The following is a 19,501-nucleotide window of genomic DNA, read 5'->3' as shown; positions in this document are numbered from 1 at the left end:
GATAGTGTTTTAATAATTTTGGTTTCTCTTACGGCAGGCCGTTCTGGTTCTGATTCTCATATGGACGTCTGTCAAATGCATATAATAAAAATCTCATTGAAACCATAATGGAAAGTTTTAAAAAGTGTAACTCTATCATAATGTGACAAATAGTAGAAAAACAATTATACGGCAACTCTTAAACACCATATATAGGGTGGCCGACTAACTTTTGCATGACTTTGCTTGAGCGAGCCTATAAATGTTTTTCTATATATACCTAACCTTACATACCTTTTGTAAGGCTGGCTAATGTATAGATAGAACCGAACGTTTATGCATGTGTTTGTAGGTATACAAATGTTTAAGTATGAGATGCACTGCGAAATAATTTCTGATAACCATTTGGTTTTGTTTACGGTTATTTTAGCTTTGAGCAATGTATTCTTTTTCTTTGCATTTCGTTTGAATAAATAATTCATAAGCTGCATGACATTCTGTAAGTGGAAGTGAACGAATGAAAGATATTCGTCATCCCTATTTGTTTGAAACGTCAAGTTGTGGACTTTTCGTTGGTAGTTGTTGTAGTGAGGTTGGAACTGTCAATGCCACGGCAGTCCGTTGTGTTGCTTTCATTGTCGTCAACATTATTGAGTAATGTTTGATTATTTTAATTGCATCTTAATATCATTTATTTACATTTTTTTCATACATTTTATTATGATTTCTTCGGGCATTGAACTAAATATATGTACATGAGTATGTGCGTGCGTATGTATATGCATATACATATGGGTGTATGTATACTTTCCGATTTACTCATACTTACTATCTTCTTATTGCAAATGTTGATTCATTTCTAAGTTTCTTAGGAATTGTTTGGCAGTTATATAAAATTCTCAATGGTTTTGATGATGGCAATGGGCTTGCCAGATGGCCGGGATTGTCCCAGTCGATGCTATTGTTAGCTCAGACAGGTATTCGTGTATATGCACTATATTGATATATATGTGGTAATACGTTATCGCCGATTGAAGCACCAGTATTTTCTACGTAGTCCAAAATGTCATTGATTAATATCCTTCTCCTTCTGATTTTAAAAAATAAAAAAGACACCTCTGTATTCAACTTTTTAATGGGCTAGTTTTAGACGAGAGAATATTTGTTTCTCCCAATTTTTCCAAAAGCTGTATACAGAAAGAAAAATGTTCACGGTATTAATTATTTTGTCATAACATGTATGACATTACGTCCCAATGAAACATTTCATAACATATATGAAACACGTTTCATAAATCTCAAATCAATGAAAACTGTCATAACATTTATGAAAATTAAACATATAGTTTATGAAAAATTTCTAAAACATTTATGAAAAACTTTCGTAACATTTATGAGCATTTTGCATAAGATTAAGAAAAAAAATCATAAAATTTAAAATAATATTTCTTATATTCATGAAATCCTATTCTACTGTTTATGAAATTTTTTCATTGTATTTATAAAGATTACATATTTGATTTTTTTTTTTAATTTTGTGAAATCAAGCTTGATGAATACATTTTATAAATAATACAAACTCCGCCAGAAAAATAAAACAAAAGCTTGGATAGGTATTTAGTTAAATTTATTAATATAAAATTAGTTGACACTAATCTAGGTTCTTTGTTGTTGTATTTGTGTTCCACAGTTGACAAAAAAATACTTCTCAACGGTTGCCATTTTTTTTGTAAATTTTGGTAGTCTATCAATAGCTCCAGTTTGCAAATAATATACCAAGTTTTTACTCTTCATTTACTCATACATGCGATAGTCAGTTCTGATGATCCTTAAAATGTAAAGATTTGTTATAAGATTGTGTAATGCTAATGAAATATCGCGTATTCTCAGTTTTATTTCATGTTGGAAAACATTTCTCGGCACAAAAAATACTATGTTACCGCAAAGTTAAAAACACCCAATGCCTTCAATATTTTGCGTATAATAAATGACGCAGAGATCTAACTGTGCACGTTGTTATGTTGTGCATTGTTGTAATGTAAAACAGGCAAGAAGGTATAGTTGTGTGTGTTTTTTCATTCTTTCTTTTGCACAAAATCAAAGCATGTGAGCGAAAATGAACAACAAACCAGGAAAATTCCCCCATCAAATTTTCATAAATGAGACAATTTTCATTGTATACCTACGTGGATATATTTCAGTAACATAATTTAATTTATAAAAATTTTCTTTACATGGATGAAACAAAGTTTCATAAATGGAAGAACTTTTTCTAAACGATCATATTCATACATTTTTTCATTAAGAATTTTCATAATATTTATGATGTTTTCAATAATATAATAAAAGAATTTCTTAATATTTACGCATAAAAAGCTATGAAATTCGACCATTATATTTATGAAGGAAATTTCTCTCTGTATAGTAACTAAGCGCTTTGATCGCTCCAAGCCTAAGACTTTAGCTTAATGATACGGGGCTCCTTTTTTATATTGAGTCCGAACGTCGTGCCAATTAATGACACAACTTATTGGAGAAGTTTTAAGTATCTCTGCTCCTAAATAGAATGTTCATGGGAAAATATGTATTAAATGAGGGAATGTCCTACCGCATAACATCAATCTGTTTGCTTCAAAATTTATTATTTAAAAAAAGTAATCGTGAAAAAGATTGATCCTCATAGTACCAGCCTTAAACTCGTTTAACGAACATAGTACCAGCCTTAAACTCGTTTAACGAACATAGTACCAGCCTAAACTCTTTTAACGTTTGCCAAACTGTTGTCAAAACAATAAAAGTACAATTTTAACAAAATTTTTGATTAAAACTTGCAAATCGTGTATGCAATTGCAATAGACTAAAATTTATTTAGATTTGTTCAAGAAATTTTATAAATACATAATTGAATGAAACTATAAAGATATCGAAACTTTCATTGTTTTACTTTTGTTCAATCTCAAACTACCCTCGTACAATTTTAACAATTGTTTTCGAAAATGATGAAAACGAAAACAATTTGTATACTATTTTAAGGGAAAGAATTCAAGGAAAGTCAAAAATGTTTATGTGTTCGTGTGTTTTTTTTGCTATTGGAATGGACATTATAGAAAAGTTAAGCAGAACCAACTACACAATCATAACGAGCACCATTGACACGAGAAAAATAAGCAGAAGAACGCCGGCCGGTATATTTACCTATGTATACGTTTTAGTTGTTTATGTTTTTTTTATCATTATTTGTATCCAATTCGTTGTGTTTATTTTGTCTATCTCATTGATACAACATTTGGGAATCTGTGACTAATTTCCTAGTGGCTGCTGGAATTTTGTGTAGTGTGTACGCGAAGCGTTAAAGTTTTTTTCCATATGTCTTGTTTTTTGTTGGAATTGTTGTAAAAATTGGTTTGTGTTAATGATATAAAGGGTGTATGTTTTTTTTAAACATACATAGGTATTTAGCGGTTAAATTTGTTTACAAATAGTTGGATAAGTTCTTTCTATTATTGAGAAGGTCAGTTTAATTATTATTATTATTGTTGTTTTTTCAATTGTATCACCGCACTTGTACATCCATCTTAGTTGCCTTATTTTCTACCCCAAACCTTTCATTCACAATGTTACCTAAAAAAATGACATTGACAACTACATTTTCCTTTTAATCAAGAAAACGGATTGTATTTCATGTTTAATTTGTGTGCAGAAAAAAGCGAAATTGTGATTTTTTTTATTAAACCAAAACACACTGCCGAAGAACTACTTATAACAATAAAATGAATAAAGTTTTACCCTGGGAACATTTTGAAAATTTATACAAAGTACATAATGAAATATTTCAAAATATTTTGCCAATGAACTTGGGATAGTAATACATTTTTTTTCTCTATTCTGCAGGAACTCATAGGACAAAACAGTAATGATAGTTCGAGCGGTGGCGGTCACAGTGGCTTAGGTTCGGGACCACCTGGTACCCCCAATCCTCAGCAGGTAATGCGTCCTACACCGTCACCCACAGGCTCATCAGGTTCAAGATCAATGTCCCCTGCTGTGGGTAAGTACTAATGTCTTTTATGATTTCTTTGCATACGTTTTACAATTGTTTCTACATTTCCATTCTTTAGCTCAAAACCATCCCATTTCGCGACCTTCTAGTAATCAATCTAGTAGTGGGCCAATGCAACAACCTAGCGGTGGTAGTGGTGGAGGTCCTCCACCTCCTACTCAACAAGCGACACAGCAGCAGCAGCAACAACAACAGCAATCTCAACCAGTGACGGGGGCCGCAAACTCTTCGTCGTCGGCTGGCAACTCTCCTCAGCAAGGACCACCTAGTTCGGCTGCTGCGGGTGGACCTCAAGGGGGTGGTCAGCAGCCACCGCCGTTACCAAATCAGAATAGTATAGGCTCTCAGCCACCGTCACAAGGGCCAGGTGGTGCTCAGGGTTACCCTCTACCGCCTCACATGCACGGCAGCTACAAAATGGGAGGACAAAGTCCTGGCCCACAGGGTATGCTCTCCGGATATCCTCCTCCGCCGCCACAGCAAGCTCAACAATACTCCCAAGGTAGCTACCCGCCTAGACCACAGTACCCGCCGGGTGGATACGGATCGACACCACCACCCACAAGTCAGGCCTCATCTGCCAATAGTATGCCACCAGGTAGTGGGCCCCAGCAATATCCCGGCAGCAGACCCATGCCAAATCATAGTGGTCAATATCCGCCCTACCAAAATTGGGTACCACCTTCACCGCAACAAAGTGGACCCGTAGGACCAGGACCTGGAGGTCCAGGTGCACCTGGAGCTCCCGGTATGGGAAATCATATCCAGGGTAAAGCCACGCCACCTCCACCCCAGGGTAGTGGGTCACCTCGTCCACTTAATTATCTGAAACAACATTTGCAACATAAGGGTGGTTATCCAGGTGGTGGACCTCCTGGCGGTCCGCCACAAGGCTATGGCAATGGTCCAGGCATGCATCCCGGTATACCTATGGGTCCACCACATCACATGGGTCCACCACACGGTCCAACCACCATGGGGCCACCACCCACCACACCTCCGCAGTCCATGATGCCTGGTGTCAGTGTTGGAGAAGGTGGTGGTCCTCCACCACCACCACCTGAACATATATCACAGGATAATGGTCTGAGCTCGGGGTCATCTGGTTCGGCTTCAGGGCCACCACATCCTGTCACATCCGTTGTCACAACAGGCCCAGATGGGGCTCCAATGGATGATGCAAGCCAGCAAAGCACAATATCCAATGCTTCAGCAGGTGAGTAGTTACAGATTGTGAAAAAATTGAGATAAAAATTAGAAAATTCTCCCCTCTGCTCCACAATGCCACGTATGTAACGCTTTAACGACTATACCATATTATTCATTTCAGCATCGGGTGAGGATCCCCAATGTACTACCCCAAAATCGCGGAAAAATGATCCATATGGGCAAAGCCACTTGGCACCACCAAGCACTTCGCCGGGTGGTGTAGGAGCCGGTCCCCATCCAGGGCATCCAGGAGAAGACTATGAAATCAATTCACCACCCAATTGGGCACGAACACCTGCCAGTCCGGTAAGGCAAATTGTCGCATAGCTATTTATTTCTTCCATTCAAACCATTTCGGCATTTATAATTGCAGAGTTTCAACAGTCATGTTCCTCAACCGGAGACATTTCGTACGACAACACCATCAGTTCCCACCGTTGCCACCACGTCAGCCAAGAAATCAGATAGTCTTTGTAAACTCTATGAAATGGACGACAATCCCGAGCGCCGCATATGGCTTGACAAATTGAGAGCATTCATGGACGAGAGGCGGACGCCAATAACAGCTTGTCCCACCATCTCGAAACAACCCCTCGATCTTTACAGATTGTATTTGTACGTAAAGGAAAGAGGCGGATTCGTCGAGGTATGCAAGGTGCCGTAGCAAATTTCCTTTTACTAACTTCTTTCTAGATTTACTAGCAATTCCCAAAAAAAAAAAAAAACAAGTATACCAAAAAAACCATACGTATCTCACCAATATCCAAACAAAAAATGCAAACCACAAGCAAAATAAGAAATATCTTGTAGAGAATCCAAACCAAAACCTTTAAAGAATTTTTAACTCATCCGTGATTAAGTACAAGCCACTTAAATTTATTCCGTTTGGTTGGTCCATATTCAATATTAGAGCGACGAATGTTTGCATGCGATATTGTGATTTGTTTTTCTTTCAATTATTTGCCCTTCACGCTGTACCGCATATTATAGTGACCTTAAATTGTTCGTCCTGTATTGTGTGTGTGTGTGTTTTTTTTTAAATTATGAATATGGATATATTCTATTTGTTTCATGGATTTTTTTCTCCAAATGGTAGTGCATGATCGTTTAATAACCTCTAATTTTTTTTGTTTGTTTTATGTTCATCAGATTCTGGTTTAATACAATATCCTCTAAGCTACATACATACACATACTACATTACATAACTATTTATTAAAATGATGTCCTATTCGCATTTATTAGAGCATACACAACTTACATTTGTGTCATCTTATCGGTTATTTGATAAAATTCCCAATCAAGTTTGTTTTTCGATATAAAATTTGAGTTCCTAAACGACGTGGTCTGCACATGACGTCTTGTATACCCTAGTTATATGAACTATACCCTAGTTATATGTAGATGTGGTTTGGTAAAATTTCTTAAATTGGCCACACAAAAAAGTTGGATACACAGTTTACATCACTTACACAAGATATTCAATGAGCATCTCTCCCTGCCTGGATTCTCTTCAGGCGTTTATGTCCTTTATTTACAATTGGAGCATATTAAATATAAAAAAATGTGACCAATAGTAAAAAGTTTAGTGTGAACATAGGGCATCAATTCAGGCGATTAGTGCTCTCGGTATTCTGAAGTTCTGTAGAGACCTGAATTGATTGACTGGACGAAGCTCTCTCCGATGAGAGCCTCTCCCTTGTCCGATTGGTTCGCCACTTTTTGGACTTCTGTTTCCTTCATCTATTGTTTCTGCTGTTTTGCACATTACTATGGATTGGACCTAAGGTCTCTGAGTACAGAGCAACTTAGCAACCTAGGTTTCATACAACTGTTCAACTCCTGCACAGTACAACACATAACTTATTCTTTGGACGTAATTGTAGCCGAACATAAATTTGTTTTTCCTGATTTTTGCATCAAAGTTCCGTTTGTTTCTTTTCTTCACACAACACCTAGACTTAATTTTGGCATTCCGTTTGCAACACAGCGAAATGTCTATTTCCAACCTTATAAAGTATATATATTCTTGATCGTCGTAAAAATATAATACAATCTACTCATGTCTGTCCGCCCGTCCGTCTGCTGAAATCACGCTACTGACTTAAAAAATGGAGATAATTAGCTGAAACTTTGCAAAGATTTTTTTGTCCATAGGCAGGTTAAGTTCGCAGAAGTCCAACTTCGATCTTGATATTTCCCCCTACATCTTGGTATTTCCCCTATATAGTCCGACCTGCCGATTTAAGGTCTAAGGTTCATTAAAGCCACATTTAATATCCGATTTCGATAAATTTTGACTTAATTTGTTGCGTTGGTCAAGATTGGGCTGGCTATATTTGGATATAGAACGATCTCATATAAAACGATCTCCCGATTTAAGGTCTTGGGCCCAAGTTTTCTGAAATTTGACACAGCTATGTTAGGCTTCTCGTTCCCCGTGCCCTAAATGGTTATGATCGGTTTATATTTGAATATAGCTGCGATATATACCGATCTCCCTATTCTAGTCGTTGGGCCCGTTAATTCAGCGCTTATTAACCGATTTCGCACAATGAGCTGCGTTTGACCCTTTCAATATGGCCCCTATTGGTCTATATTTGGATATAGTTGCCAAATATACCGATCTCCTTATTTCGCTGACATAGTGACCTTATGTTTGACTTTTCAACATCCGTGCCATACATGGTTCGGATCGATGTATATTTAATTATAGGTGCCATACGTACCAATGTTTTGTTTTACCAACAGTGAATTTTGTTTACTCGACGTCCGTGCCGAGTTTGTTCCGAATCGGATCATATTTCAATATATCTGCTATGGGTTTATAAATGATGCATTTTTCATCAGATGCTTAACATATACCCGAGGTACACCAGCTGTTCAAATAAATAGCAAAAGAGAATAAATGCTGTTGTTGTTGTCACCTCCTCATTTTTATGTGGAGTTTGCGATCCTCGTCGAGCTTTTGTAGGTGAGCAAGTTCGTTCCGGTCAAAAGGACCGATCTCCGCGGGAACAAGATTGCCATTGGTAACTTAAAGGCGCTTAAAACTTGCCTTGTTATATCGAGCCGGTGCTGCCCGGCCTCTCACTGAGACTCTCGCCTCCATACCGCTGATTGTACGCGACTGCCGTTGCAGCTACTCCGTATGCACCATTCCACTATCCGCAACCTGTGGTCGCGCCTGGTAGCTCGCAGCTAAGCTTCTCGTGACAGCAATGAACAAATCACAGATCGAACTTCAATTTTCTAGCCTGTGTGGTGCTCACAGTTATCCCGTGCCGGGAGTAAAGGCTGTTCTTACTGTCCTGCAAATTTTTACTGCCAAATTTGTATTGGAAAAGTATGCGAACGCTCAATAACAGATGTTTTTGACATATTTTTTGTCCTTCTCGTTTTGCTAGACTTTAATCTACCGCAACAATGAATTTGATGATTCGGGTTAGTAGGAATCAGATGACCGCATAAAACTTGTCTTATGAATTAATGCAGCTAATGTAACCATTCAACTCGAATCAACGCAACCGACTTCTACAAAAACAAATGAATCCCATGGCAACCGGATTGACCCGATGGAATTCTTCATCGGCAACAACAACAACAACAACAACAACAAAAACAAATGATTTTGAGGTGGTGCTGATGTCTTTACGTATGTACAGTTATGAAGCAAACAAGCGACGCCTGAGTTTAAACTACCACCGCAAATACTTCAACTCACGTGTCTATGATGAGTTTTTGAAAAAACAATGCAAACACCGCCATTTTATTTTCAACATAAAAAATTCCAAAAAATTATGAATACTAATGTTATTGGGTTGCCCAAAAAGTAATTGGGCAACCCAAGTAAGTAATCGCAAGTAATTTTTTCACAGCTTGTGACTCTGTAATTGCATTCTTTCTTCTCAGTCAGTTATCAGCTGTTACTTTTAGCTTACTTTAGAAAAAAAGTGTAAAAAAGTATATTTGATTAAAGTTCATTCTAAGTTTTATTAAAAATGCATTTACTTTCTTTTAAAAAATCCGCAATTACTTTTTGGGCAACCCAACAAGTACTTTTTTTTAAATAAAATATAAAATGGGTTTTCTCATCGTTCCAAAACCAACACCGCAATTATGATTCGGGTCAATGTGTTGTTTGTTGATGCGGTGTTTCCATTCTCGTCTTACATTTACTCATAACATCGCTATGGACGAAGACGATGTTAAAAGCGGTGGTACAAGAAGCATGAAAATGAATGTGCAGGTATTCAAACAATCCCCACTCATATCGGTGTACCGCATCATGATGCTTACTTATACCGCATTTTTATACAAATTCAAATTCTTCCATGAACATTCCATTATGGAACAGGGGCAAACTGCTGTCCGATGTGAAATTTCAAGCTCAATGATAAGGGACCTCCTTTTTATAAGACGAGTTCGAACGGTGTGTCGCAGTGCGACAGCTTTTTGCCTGAAAAATGTAGTCAGCAATAAGAGGGGATAACCACCGCTGTCTGGTACGGGATGACTGAGAGCAGCTGAGAGCAACCGAGCGCTTCCATAGCTTGCGTATAGTGGGATGCAACTGCAGTCGCATACAATCTGCGGTATCAAATTGTTGTGGTTGTAGCAGTTTGTTGTGCACTGATGCGGCAGCCCTTGCCGATGAAGGACTTCGTCGGGTCAATCCGGTACGTACAACCGGCTGCCATGGGTTTGTGCGGTATCGAGTGTAGAGTCTCGGTGAGAGGCCGGGCGTCACCGTTATCTGCTAGCTAAACGCATGCCTTCTACCATGGCACCTGTAATAGTATGGGTCGGCTTTTGTGTCGTGTGTCGTGGAGTGTCACTTTTCCCATGGGATCCTACCCATTGCATCCTATAAACAGATGTCTTGATCTGAAGACGATTTGGGTTCTTGAATCTTGTATTTTCCCTGAATTACCTAATATGCTCTATAAATTTAGGATCAGAAGCGGACGAAATTTCTCTCGTAACAAAGAGGCGTTTAACACGATTTATGTTTAGAGTTCAATTTAGTCTGAAATACTTTGAAATGACACCAGCAATAGTGTGGGGATAATCATTGTTGGGACTTAAACCCAAGCGTTTAACGTGATTGACGGCTATGGTTTTTATGGATTGATAGGAGATTAATTTTCTACGGCACAGAGGAGGTGCAAAGACCTACTTATACATTTCGCAAGCACTAGTACGGCAAAAACCAACGCCGAAAGTACGTATGTTTTCTACGATCCTTTGTAGCTTTAGTCTGATTTGATTGGCAAGCAAATATCAATTTTGTTTAAAATACGTAGCCAGCGTTTTACCTACGAATTCTCAACGTCGCTTCATAACGATGCATTAAACCAAAAGTTGCCCATGTTAGTACGAACACCCACAATTAGTAGCTCTCTTTAAACTTACCCGTTATTGTGTTTCAATTATTTGCATCCGTAATGGCGAATGTTTTATATTTACCCATTTTTTTTTTTTTTCAAATAAAAATAACAACTTCATCTAATGTTTTATGTTTTTCATAAATATTCCTATTCTCTTTGCCATACACTTAGAGAGAGTGAGAGAGAGAAAAAACATAATTGATTAACCATGTGTCGTATTTTGATTTCTTTCAAACTCCAATTCTCCATAACAAAAGGTGACAAAAAGTAAGACTTGGAAGGATATTGCTGGTCTTTTGGGCATTGGTGCGAGCAGTAGTGCTGCCTACACGTTGCGGAAACATTACACAAAGAATCTATTGGCCTATGAGTGCCACTTTGACCGTGGCGATATAGATCCCCTGCCGATTATACAACAAATCGAAGCGGGTACTAAGAAGAAGTCAACTAAAGCCGCGTCGGTACCATCGCCAGGTAATAAATGTGTGTCAACCCAAACAAGTTTGTATCGTATATTAACTTATGTATGTTTTGTTTTCTAGCTGGCTCATCTAATTCGCAAGACTCATTCCCAGCCCCAGTGGGTGCTGCCAATACCTCTATGGATGGCTATCCTTCTTATCCTGGCAACTATCCCGGCACTGGTCCGCAGCCTGATTACGGAGCTGCCGGACAAATGCCTCGGCCTCCATCTCAAAGTAATGCACAAAGTCCTCATCCAGGTAATTTTTAAACATTGTAGCTTGAATTCTTGTCTTTTTAATTGATTTTTTGTTGTTCGTTTTTAATAAAAACATTTATTCTTATTTGTTTATTTATTTTTTGTTTTTTGGTTTTAACAACACCTATTAATGTAACGCACATATACACAAACACCCACACCTATTTAATCCACCCACCATCAAATCGCCCAAAACTCATCGTCGTGTCCTCATCAACAACATCCTCTCATCCATAAATACAAACGACCACACCTTTTGTTGTTATTGACTCAAAACTCATATGTGTGGCAACACATGGTGACCCTCATGCCTGGCCATGTTGTGTACAGGTCCAAATAATCAGACGTCTGCGGCGACACCTGGTGGGGATAACATAAGTGTTAATAATCCCTTCGACGAGCCGGTTGGCGGTGTTAACAGCAATGCGCCAAATGCTGGTACAACTGCCCATGCAAATAGTGCCAGCAGTGGCGCGGCTGGACCGCCGCCGCCTCCTCCAAATGTGGGTCCACCGCCACCACAGCCTCCTCCAACAGGCCGACCGCCATATCCTCCTGGAGGACCTTATCCCCCACCGCCGGTGTCTCGTGCACCAGGTATATAGAGAACAAATATATACACAATAGTCACTCTCTACTCTCTTATTGGTCTAACTCTAGTAATGTCTATGTGTTGTTTTGGCTCCGCACTTTTCTTCTCCATGCTGTTTCCAGCAACAAAATTATTTTTCATTTTCATTTGTGTTTGCTTTCGTGTAAAATCTTTTACCAATTGACTGTTTTCTACATACATATGGCAATTTGTTACATACAATTTTCGTTTGGGCGTTTTTTTACAGGTTCTCCATATCCAGTTCAACCAGGTGCTTACGGCCAATATGGCTCTGGCGATCAATATAATGCCACTGGTCCACCCGGTCAGTTTGGCCAGCAACAAGGACAATTTCCTCCACAAAATCGCAACATGTACCCTCCCTACGGACCTGAAGGGGAAGCGTGAGTGAACTTATTCCTTTCTCATTTACATTTCTGTCATTTTACGTTAACCGAATTGTATTGTCCTCCTCACTTATTGGAAATTGTCAATATTTTTGTTAAAACTGTCTTAATGTTCTTTGGAACAGAGTCTAACTAAAATGTTTGTCTTTTTACTTTTTTTTTTTTTTGTAAATATTAGACCACCAACCGGCTCGAATCAATATGGTCCATATGGCAATCGTCCATATAGTCAGCCTCCTTCTGGCACTTCACAGGCTCCCTCGACACCAGGCGCACCCTCGGCTCCAGGCGGTCCACCTCAGCCAGGGGGACCCCCTGCACCTGGAAGTTCACCTTATCCTCCTCCGGGTGCTCCTGGCCAACAAGAGTACTACAGGCCTCCAGATCAGGTAAGAATATCATCGCATTCTCCCTCGGCACAAATAGTCCTAATAGCGTATTCTTTCTTTGCAGGGTCCCCAACCTAGACGTCATCCTGATTTTGTTAAGGACTCTCAATCGTATCCGGGATATAACGCAAGGCCTCAAATATACGGTAAGTTGTAATTTGTGTAATGAAAAATCGAAATAATGCAAAGGGCATACACCTGGCAATGCAAATGTGACCACGACCATTGCCTTCCATTGATGAATGAACAGTAGGATTAGTCCAACGAGACACATAACCCAATTCGGAAATCTCCTAGCAAATTAGTTTCCCCCGCCCCCGAATTAAATCCTCCCATTGTGAATGAAAGAGAAGAGCAAATATTTGGGAGAGGAAATTTCGAGTTTTCGAAAGCAGCTGTATGTGAGCATACAGGTTACAAACATGTTTAGTGTGGTTTTTAGTAATGCTTGTTCTATATTGGCCTACAGCTTGTCACTCTAAAGCCACTATTACACGGCATGCCACTTTTTGTATTTACATCTAATTTAAAATGTATGTCAAAATTGTCAATTTACTTATCTTAGACAAATTGTCATATAAATGAGACCAGTAATTGAACAACATTAGGTCTGTTCGCGTACTGGTGAAGTTCCAGAGTTCTTAGTTACTCTCCTGCAAATTTTCTTTTGCTCTAGTCTCTTTTGCTTTTTCTTTGAATTAAACAGCTGAATTTCATAAATCAGCTGATCTATGCTGCAAAATTCTGCTGGGAAAAAGACCTTTCAGTAGAAATTTGCAAGCTCTCAATTACCAAACACTCAAAATTGTGCTCGCTCTCACGCAATCTTTCGCTCTCTTCTGATGGCAAATAAACGCAAACGACTTCCAGTAACAATTCGTGCAAATTTGCACAAATTTTCAAGTGCGCGAACACACATATTAAAGGACAAAATGTTCACTACCTTGAATACTTTGCCATTCCATGACCTATTCTCTGTTTAAGCTTCATCCAAAGTACCGTTATTCTTAATTTCTATTGAAGTTTAAAATTTCCTAGAATATATCATTTTTTTTTAGATTTTTTACGCAGAATGATTATTGAAATGAGTTTAGTTACTAATAGAATAGTGAAAGTTACAGCTACAGTCCATCCACACTACAATACTGTAGCTTTTTGTTAATACTCTGTCAACTATAGCAGCGTTTAGCGGAGTGGATGTACTCAAACCATAGACAAAAAGGTTTATTCGACAACTAGCAGCTAATGAAATCATGAGTTACAAACAAATATAACACGAATTTGATCCATCTGTTTCCAGACAACATATCCAACAAATATTGACGCAATATATTGGGTTGCCCAAAAAGTAATTGCGGATTTTTCATATAGTCGGCGTTGACAAATTTTTTCACAGCTTGTGACTCTGTAATTGCATTCTTTCTTCTGTCAGTTATCAGCTGTTACTTTTAGCTTGCTTTAGAAAAAAAGTGTAAAAAAAGTATATTTGATTAAAGTTCATTCTAAGTTTTATTATAAATGCATTTACTTTCTTTTAAAAAATCCGCAATTACTTTTTGGGCAACCCAATAGTTGCCTTTTATAGCAAAGTAAATTTCAAAAACTTCCCTAACTCAGCGCCATAAGGTCACACGATTAAACAAAAGAAATTTTGGAGGGAAGAATACGATTTGTTTTATATTGTGACGAAATAAACTTCAATATTGATGGACCCGATGGTCATCATAAATATTAGAGGAGATTCTTGGTACTTTTGACAAAAGTGCTGCAACCAACACCAAAGCCACGGACCTCTTTTGGCATTTGGTGCATTTGGAACACTTGGAAAGTTACAAGTATTGACCAGCTTTATCGGGTACACAAAATAAAAAAAAATGCTCTTGTTTTTGATGCGTAGATAATAAATTGTTAGTAAATAGTAAGAAGTGGTATAACGTTTCTTATTGAGTAACATTAAATTCATGCTTTTCATCTCAACTCCCATCCATTTGTATTTTCTAAATTTTATCATCTCATTCTTCCTTTTATTTCGATTCAGAATACTCACTTTTATCCTGGGGAAATATTTTCCTTTTTCGAAATTCGTTTAGAATATAGGAAGCATAAGGGAGCAGGGGGAGAATAAGGGAAAAGGGAGAGGGAAAAATCTCCCAGGAAATTGTTATTCAGAATAGGGCTGACAGTCTTTGTTGGCAAACTAACTAATCGATCTTCTGATTTGACTTATTCAGCATCTCTGGAGGCCGGAAAAAAGTAGAGAAAATTCTAAATTTGGTGGTCATTGCGTAGCTTTAAGTACCACCAATCAATTGTACTACTAATTTTATAACTACATATATACATTCCATATTTTCAGGATGGCCAGGCGGCGCCAACCAGTACCGTAACCAATATCCGTCTTCAGCCTCGCCCCAAGCCTGGGGTGTAGCACCGCCACGAACACAAGCTCCCCCGGGCGGTCAACTGGGGCCATCGGGACAACAACAACCACCTGCTTCTGGTGCTCAGTGGGATCAGCATAGGTATCCGCCGCAGCAACAACCCCCACAGCCACAACAGCAACAACAGCAGCCACCTTATCAGCAGCCAGGACAACAGCAACCACCACCGCAGTGGACGCAAATGGGTGGAGCTGGGACTGGTGCACCTGGAACACCACCAAGTGGGGCACCAGGATCTCCTTTAAGGCCACCAAGTGCTGGACAACAACAAAGAATGCCCAATTCCGGACCTGGAGGGGGTATGACGGGTCCCAATAGTGCCCCAGTCAGTGGACCTCAACCCGGCCAACCAGGTGCTCCCCCGAATAGTAGCAGCGCAACGGGCACGATGCCTACGAATAGTATTGGCAAACCATCATTTTCAATGCCTCCTCCGCCACAAGCGGCCGGCGTCAGTTCTGGTGTTCAAGGAATACCACCTGCTCAGGGTGGTGGCATGATGCCAGGCACAATAGGAAGTGGGAGCCAACAAAAGCCGATGATAGGAGGAGTTGTTGGTCCGCCTGGGGCGCCTGTCATGCCACCTCAACCAGCAACTCAACAACAGCAGCAGCCGCAACAACAACAGCAACAACAAACGCCACAGCAACCGCAAACACAGCCGTCACAACAACAGCAGCAACAGCAACCGCCGCAGCAGCAACAGCAGCAGCCACAACCGCAACCACAACAGCAACCCTTTGCCCCACCGCCAGTGGGCCCGGGACCTCCGTTAATCAAAAAGGAAATAGTTTTTCCACCCGACAGCGTAGAGTCAACCACGCCGGTATTGTACCGGCGTAAACGTCTAACAAAAGCCGATGTTTGTCCAGTGGATCCTTGGCGTATATTCATGGCAATGAGATCGGGTCAGTTGACCGAATGTACATGGGCTTTGGATGTTCTCAATGTTCTGCTATTCGACGATTCCACAGTTCAATATTTCGGTCTGGCTCATTTGCCCGGTTTGTTGACGCTGTTATTAGAACATTTCCAAAAGAATCTCGCAGAGATGTTTAGCGACGAGGGGGATGAGAAGGCTAACCAAAATGATAGAATTAGTAGTGATCGAAAAGCCTCAAATAGACGTGGTATCACTACCTCGACACACAACCGAAGAAGGCTTTGTGATACCGTTAAACCGGAGAAGGAGGAGGTGGAGGAGGAGGAGAAGGAAGATCCTCAAGCTCGCCTGCATGACCACACAGTGGACGGCATAGAGGAAACGTATGTTGAGGCCGATATCGAAGGTGATTTCGGCATCGACTCAGATGAGGATGAAGGCATCGATCTGGGCCAGGTGAAGCAAATACCGCATCCTGAGGAACGGGTAGTATTGCTAGCCCATACACCCAATTACACAATGATGTCTCGCAAAGGTTTGCCAGTACGTCTACAGCCTGCCGAACAAGATATTTTCATAACCGACGGTCTTAAAGAGTGGGATTCCGAATTCAGTGGCAACTACGAAGAGACGGCCCCAATTGGCAGCAATGCCTGGACTTATGGTTTTACCGATCGGGACATCAACAAGGGCATTATCGATGTGTTCAAGTCAGAGTTTGTAGACATTCCATTTGCCCGTTATATCAAAACCAAGCCTAAAGACAGAAAGCATAAAAAGGGTGATAATAATGTAAAAATCGAATTGGAGGAGGATACCAGTTGCGAAGACCTGCTGAATCCCAAACTGGAAAGCAAGGAGAGTGATCGGGAAATGGAGGAGGACGAAGAGGTCGAAGCTAGATTACAGCAAAACACATTTAACAAAAAACGCCGGCTGTTCAACAATTCTACGGCGTCGGGTAACCTTGTGCCCCAATCGGAACCGACGGAAGCCAAGAAATCCAAACTGCAAAGTGACGAGCATCGACCAATTGAAAAGTCTGCTTTCGCAATACCACTCGAAATAAAGAGGGACGATGACTGCAGTGAGCCGCTTACAACGGTAACGGCAGCCGCCACAACAACAACGAATACCGATAGTGATTGTCGAGAGGTGGACATGGAATTGGAAACAATAACCACCAAAGAGTCCTCAGTTACGAAAGCATTTGATCCCAAAACCACCATAAGGGATCCGGCTTTGGTTTTACAACGCCGCCGTTCTTCTTCCTCGCTCGAAGACGAGTGCTATACCCGCGACGAAGCCAGCCTATATTTGGTCAACGAAAGCCAAGATTCGTTGGCACGGCGGTGCATTTGCATTTCAAATATATTCCGCAATATGAGTTTTGTTCCCGGCAACGAGTCGATATTAGCTAAATCGCAAAGATTTCTAGCGGTACTTGGACGTCTGCTTCTACTGAACCACGAGCACTTGCCACGAACGCCGAAAAATCGCAACTACGACAGAGGCACAGAGGAGGATACAGATTTCTCCGACTCGTGCAGCTCCCTGCAAGGAGAACGCGAATGGTGGTGGGAATATCTCATAAGCATACGGGAAAACATGCTGGTGATAATGGCAAATATAGCCGGCCACTTAGATTTGTCACGCTACGAAGAGCTAATAGCCAGACCTTTAATTGACGGCTTGCTACACTGGGCAGTGTGCCCCAGTGCGCATGGTCAAGATCCCTTCCCCTCATGTGGTCCTGCCTCATCATTATCACCCCAAAGACTTGCCCTGGAGGCTTTATGTAAGCTGTGTGTTACCGACAACAATGTCGACTTAGTAATTGCCACGCCACCTCACTCGAGGCTAGAGAAATTGTGCGCTGTTCTCACCCGGCACTTGTGTCGTAATGAGGACCAAGTGCTTCGAGAGTTTTCCGTCAACTTGCTTCACTACTTGGCTGCAGCCGACAGTGCTATGGCGCGAACTGTGGCCCTACAATCTCCCTGTATATCGTATCTGGTTGCATTTATAGAGCAGGCTGAGCAAACAGCCTTAGGCGTTGCCAATCAGCACGGCATAAACTACTTGCGGGAGAATCCCGATTCCATGGGCACCAGTTTGGATATGCTGCGACGTGCTGCTGGAACGTTATTGCATTTGGCCAAACATCCCGACAACAGATCCCTGTTTATGCAACAAGAACAACGACTATTGGGTCTGGTGATGTCTCACATTCTGGATCAGCAGGTGGCTTTGATAATATCGCGAGTATTATTTCAAGTATCTCGGGGTCCAGGAGCAGCGGTCAATTCACTCGAATATCGCATGCAACAGAAGCAATTGCAGCAAAAACTCGGAATGCAAGAGAGGAAAAACCAAGCAGAGTCAAAAATGGACGACGAAATATTGAATGAGAAAGAGCAAATTGTTGAGCCTAAGGACGCGACGGCAGCAGTGGCGACCGCCACAACATCGGACACTGCTAAGTGCGAGGCGAGAAATGAAATGGCCCCCATATCCACACATGCCAATGCCGTCAACGAAGGTACAGCGAATAGCAACAACATTGAACATATGCCAAGTAAAAATCCATCTTCCTCCATGATAATATCTGCCGATAGTGAAAATAGTAATAGTAGCTCTCAGATAACGCCCACAGCCGCGTTCAACGATGTCAGCAACAGCAGTACAAATAGCAACAGTTGCGGTACAGCGGCCAGCAGCCTTAGCCAAAATAGCACGAACAGTTCCATGGGCAGCTGTAGCAATATGAGTTCGAGCACTACAACAGCTGCCATGCACCATCATCTGCACATCAACAACAACAACAACAACAACAATAGTAGTAGCGGCGGTGGTAGTAATTCGACGCTGACGACGAGTGAACAGCTAAAGAGCAATATGTTGGGCGGTGCAGTCTCCTCCTCAAATACAACGCCAATGGCCACTGGCAGCACTAGTGGCAGCGGTTGTAGTAGTATTAATAGTAATAGCATGAACAACATGACGACAAACTCATCGTCGAGTGGTTCGGCGGCAGCACAACAACAACTACCAATATCCGCACCTCCACCACCTCCACCTGCAACGACAGCTCCTCCATCTCAAGCCCCAACTGCGAATACCTCAACGACAGCTGCGGTTGCGTAGTATACAATGCTACAGGCAGCTGAAAATGCAATGGCTGCTACAACAATGTTTGCTTATCATCACCAACAACAACAGCAGCAGCAGCAACAACAACACCAACACCAACACCATCTCCATCAACATCCCCAAACTGTTAGCCAAATGTGGGCACAAACGATGCCACTTCTATCTGTTTCGAATATACCTTCTGTAACCACAACAACAACAACAACAACAACCACAACAACATCGGCAGCAGCAGCAGTAGTAACAACATTAGCTAATAACCCCAACCCTACTACCGC

General features: G+C 40.8%; 1 protein-coding gene across 10 annotated transcripts in view; it reads left to right on the top strand.

Annotated features, from left to right (window-relative positions):
- LOC106080961 (trithorax group protein osa) overlaps window positions 1–19,217 on the top strand; it is a 169,742-nt gene extending 150,525 nt beyond the window's left edge. For 4 of the 10 annotated variants that reach the window (XM_013242607.2, XM_059362469.1, XM_059362470.1 and 1 more), the window contains 11 exons: window positions 3,871–4,027; window positions 4,098–5,255; window positions 5,370–5,554; window positions 5,622–5,903; window positions 10,895–11,120; window positions 11,180–11,359; window positions 11,689–11,955; window positions 12,198–12,354; window positions 12,536–12,746; window positions 12,811–12,892; window positions 15,103–19,217. In XM_013242607.2, the coding sequence (XP_013098061.2) occupies window positions 3,871–4,027; window positions 4,098–5,255; window positions 5,370–5,554; window positions 5,622–5,903; window positions 10,895–11,120; window positions 11,180–11,359; window positions 11,689–11,955; window positions 12,198–12,354; window positions 12,536–12,746; window positions 12,811–12,892; window positions 15,103–19,217 (7,020 nt within the window). Of the gene's footprint in view, window positions 1–3,643; window positions 3,795–3,870; window positions 4,028–4,097; window positions 5,256–5,369; window positions 5,555–5,621; window positions 5,904–10,894; window positions 11,121–11,179; window positions 11,360–11,688; window positions 11,956–12,197; window positions 12,355–12,535; window positions 12,747–12,810; window positions 12,893–15,102 lie in introns of all 10 variants that reach the window. The other 6 variants (XM_013242634.2, XM_013242626.2, XM_013242665.2 and 3 more) reach the window with 6 other exon arrangements.
- The last annotated feature ends 284 nt before the right edge of the window (window positions 19,218–19,501 follow it).

Source organism: Stomoxys calcitrans, chromosome 2 (assembly GCF_963082655.1).
Source record: "Stomoxys calcitrans chromosome 2, idStoCalc2.1, whole genome shotgun sequence".
Taxonomy (NCBI): domain Eukaryota; kingdom Metazoa; phylum Arthropoda; class Insecta; order Diptera; family Muscidae; genus Stomoxys; species Stomoxys calcitrans.
The sequence above is the reverse complement of the archived record's forward strand: the minus strand, read 5'-3'. Positions and strand labels throughout refer to the sequence as shown.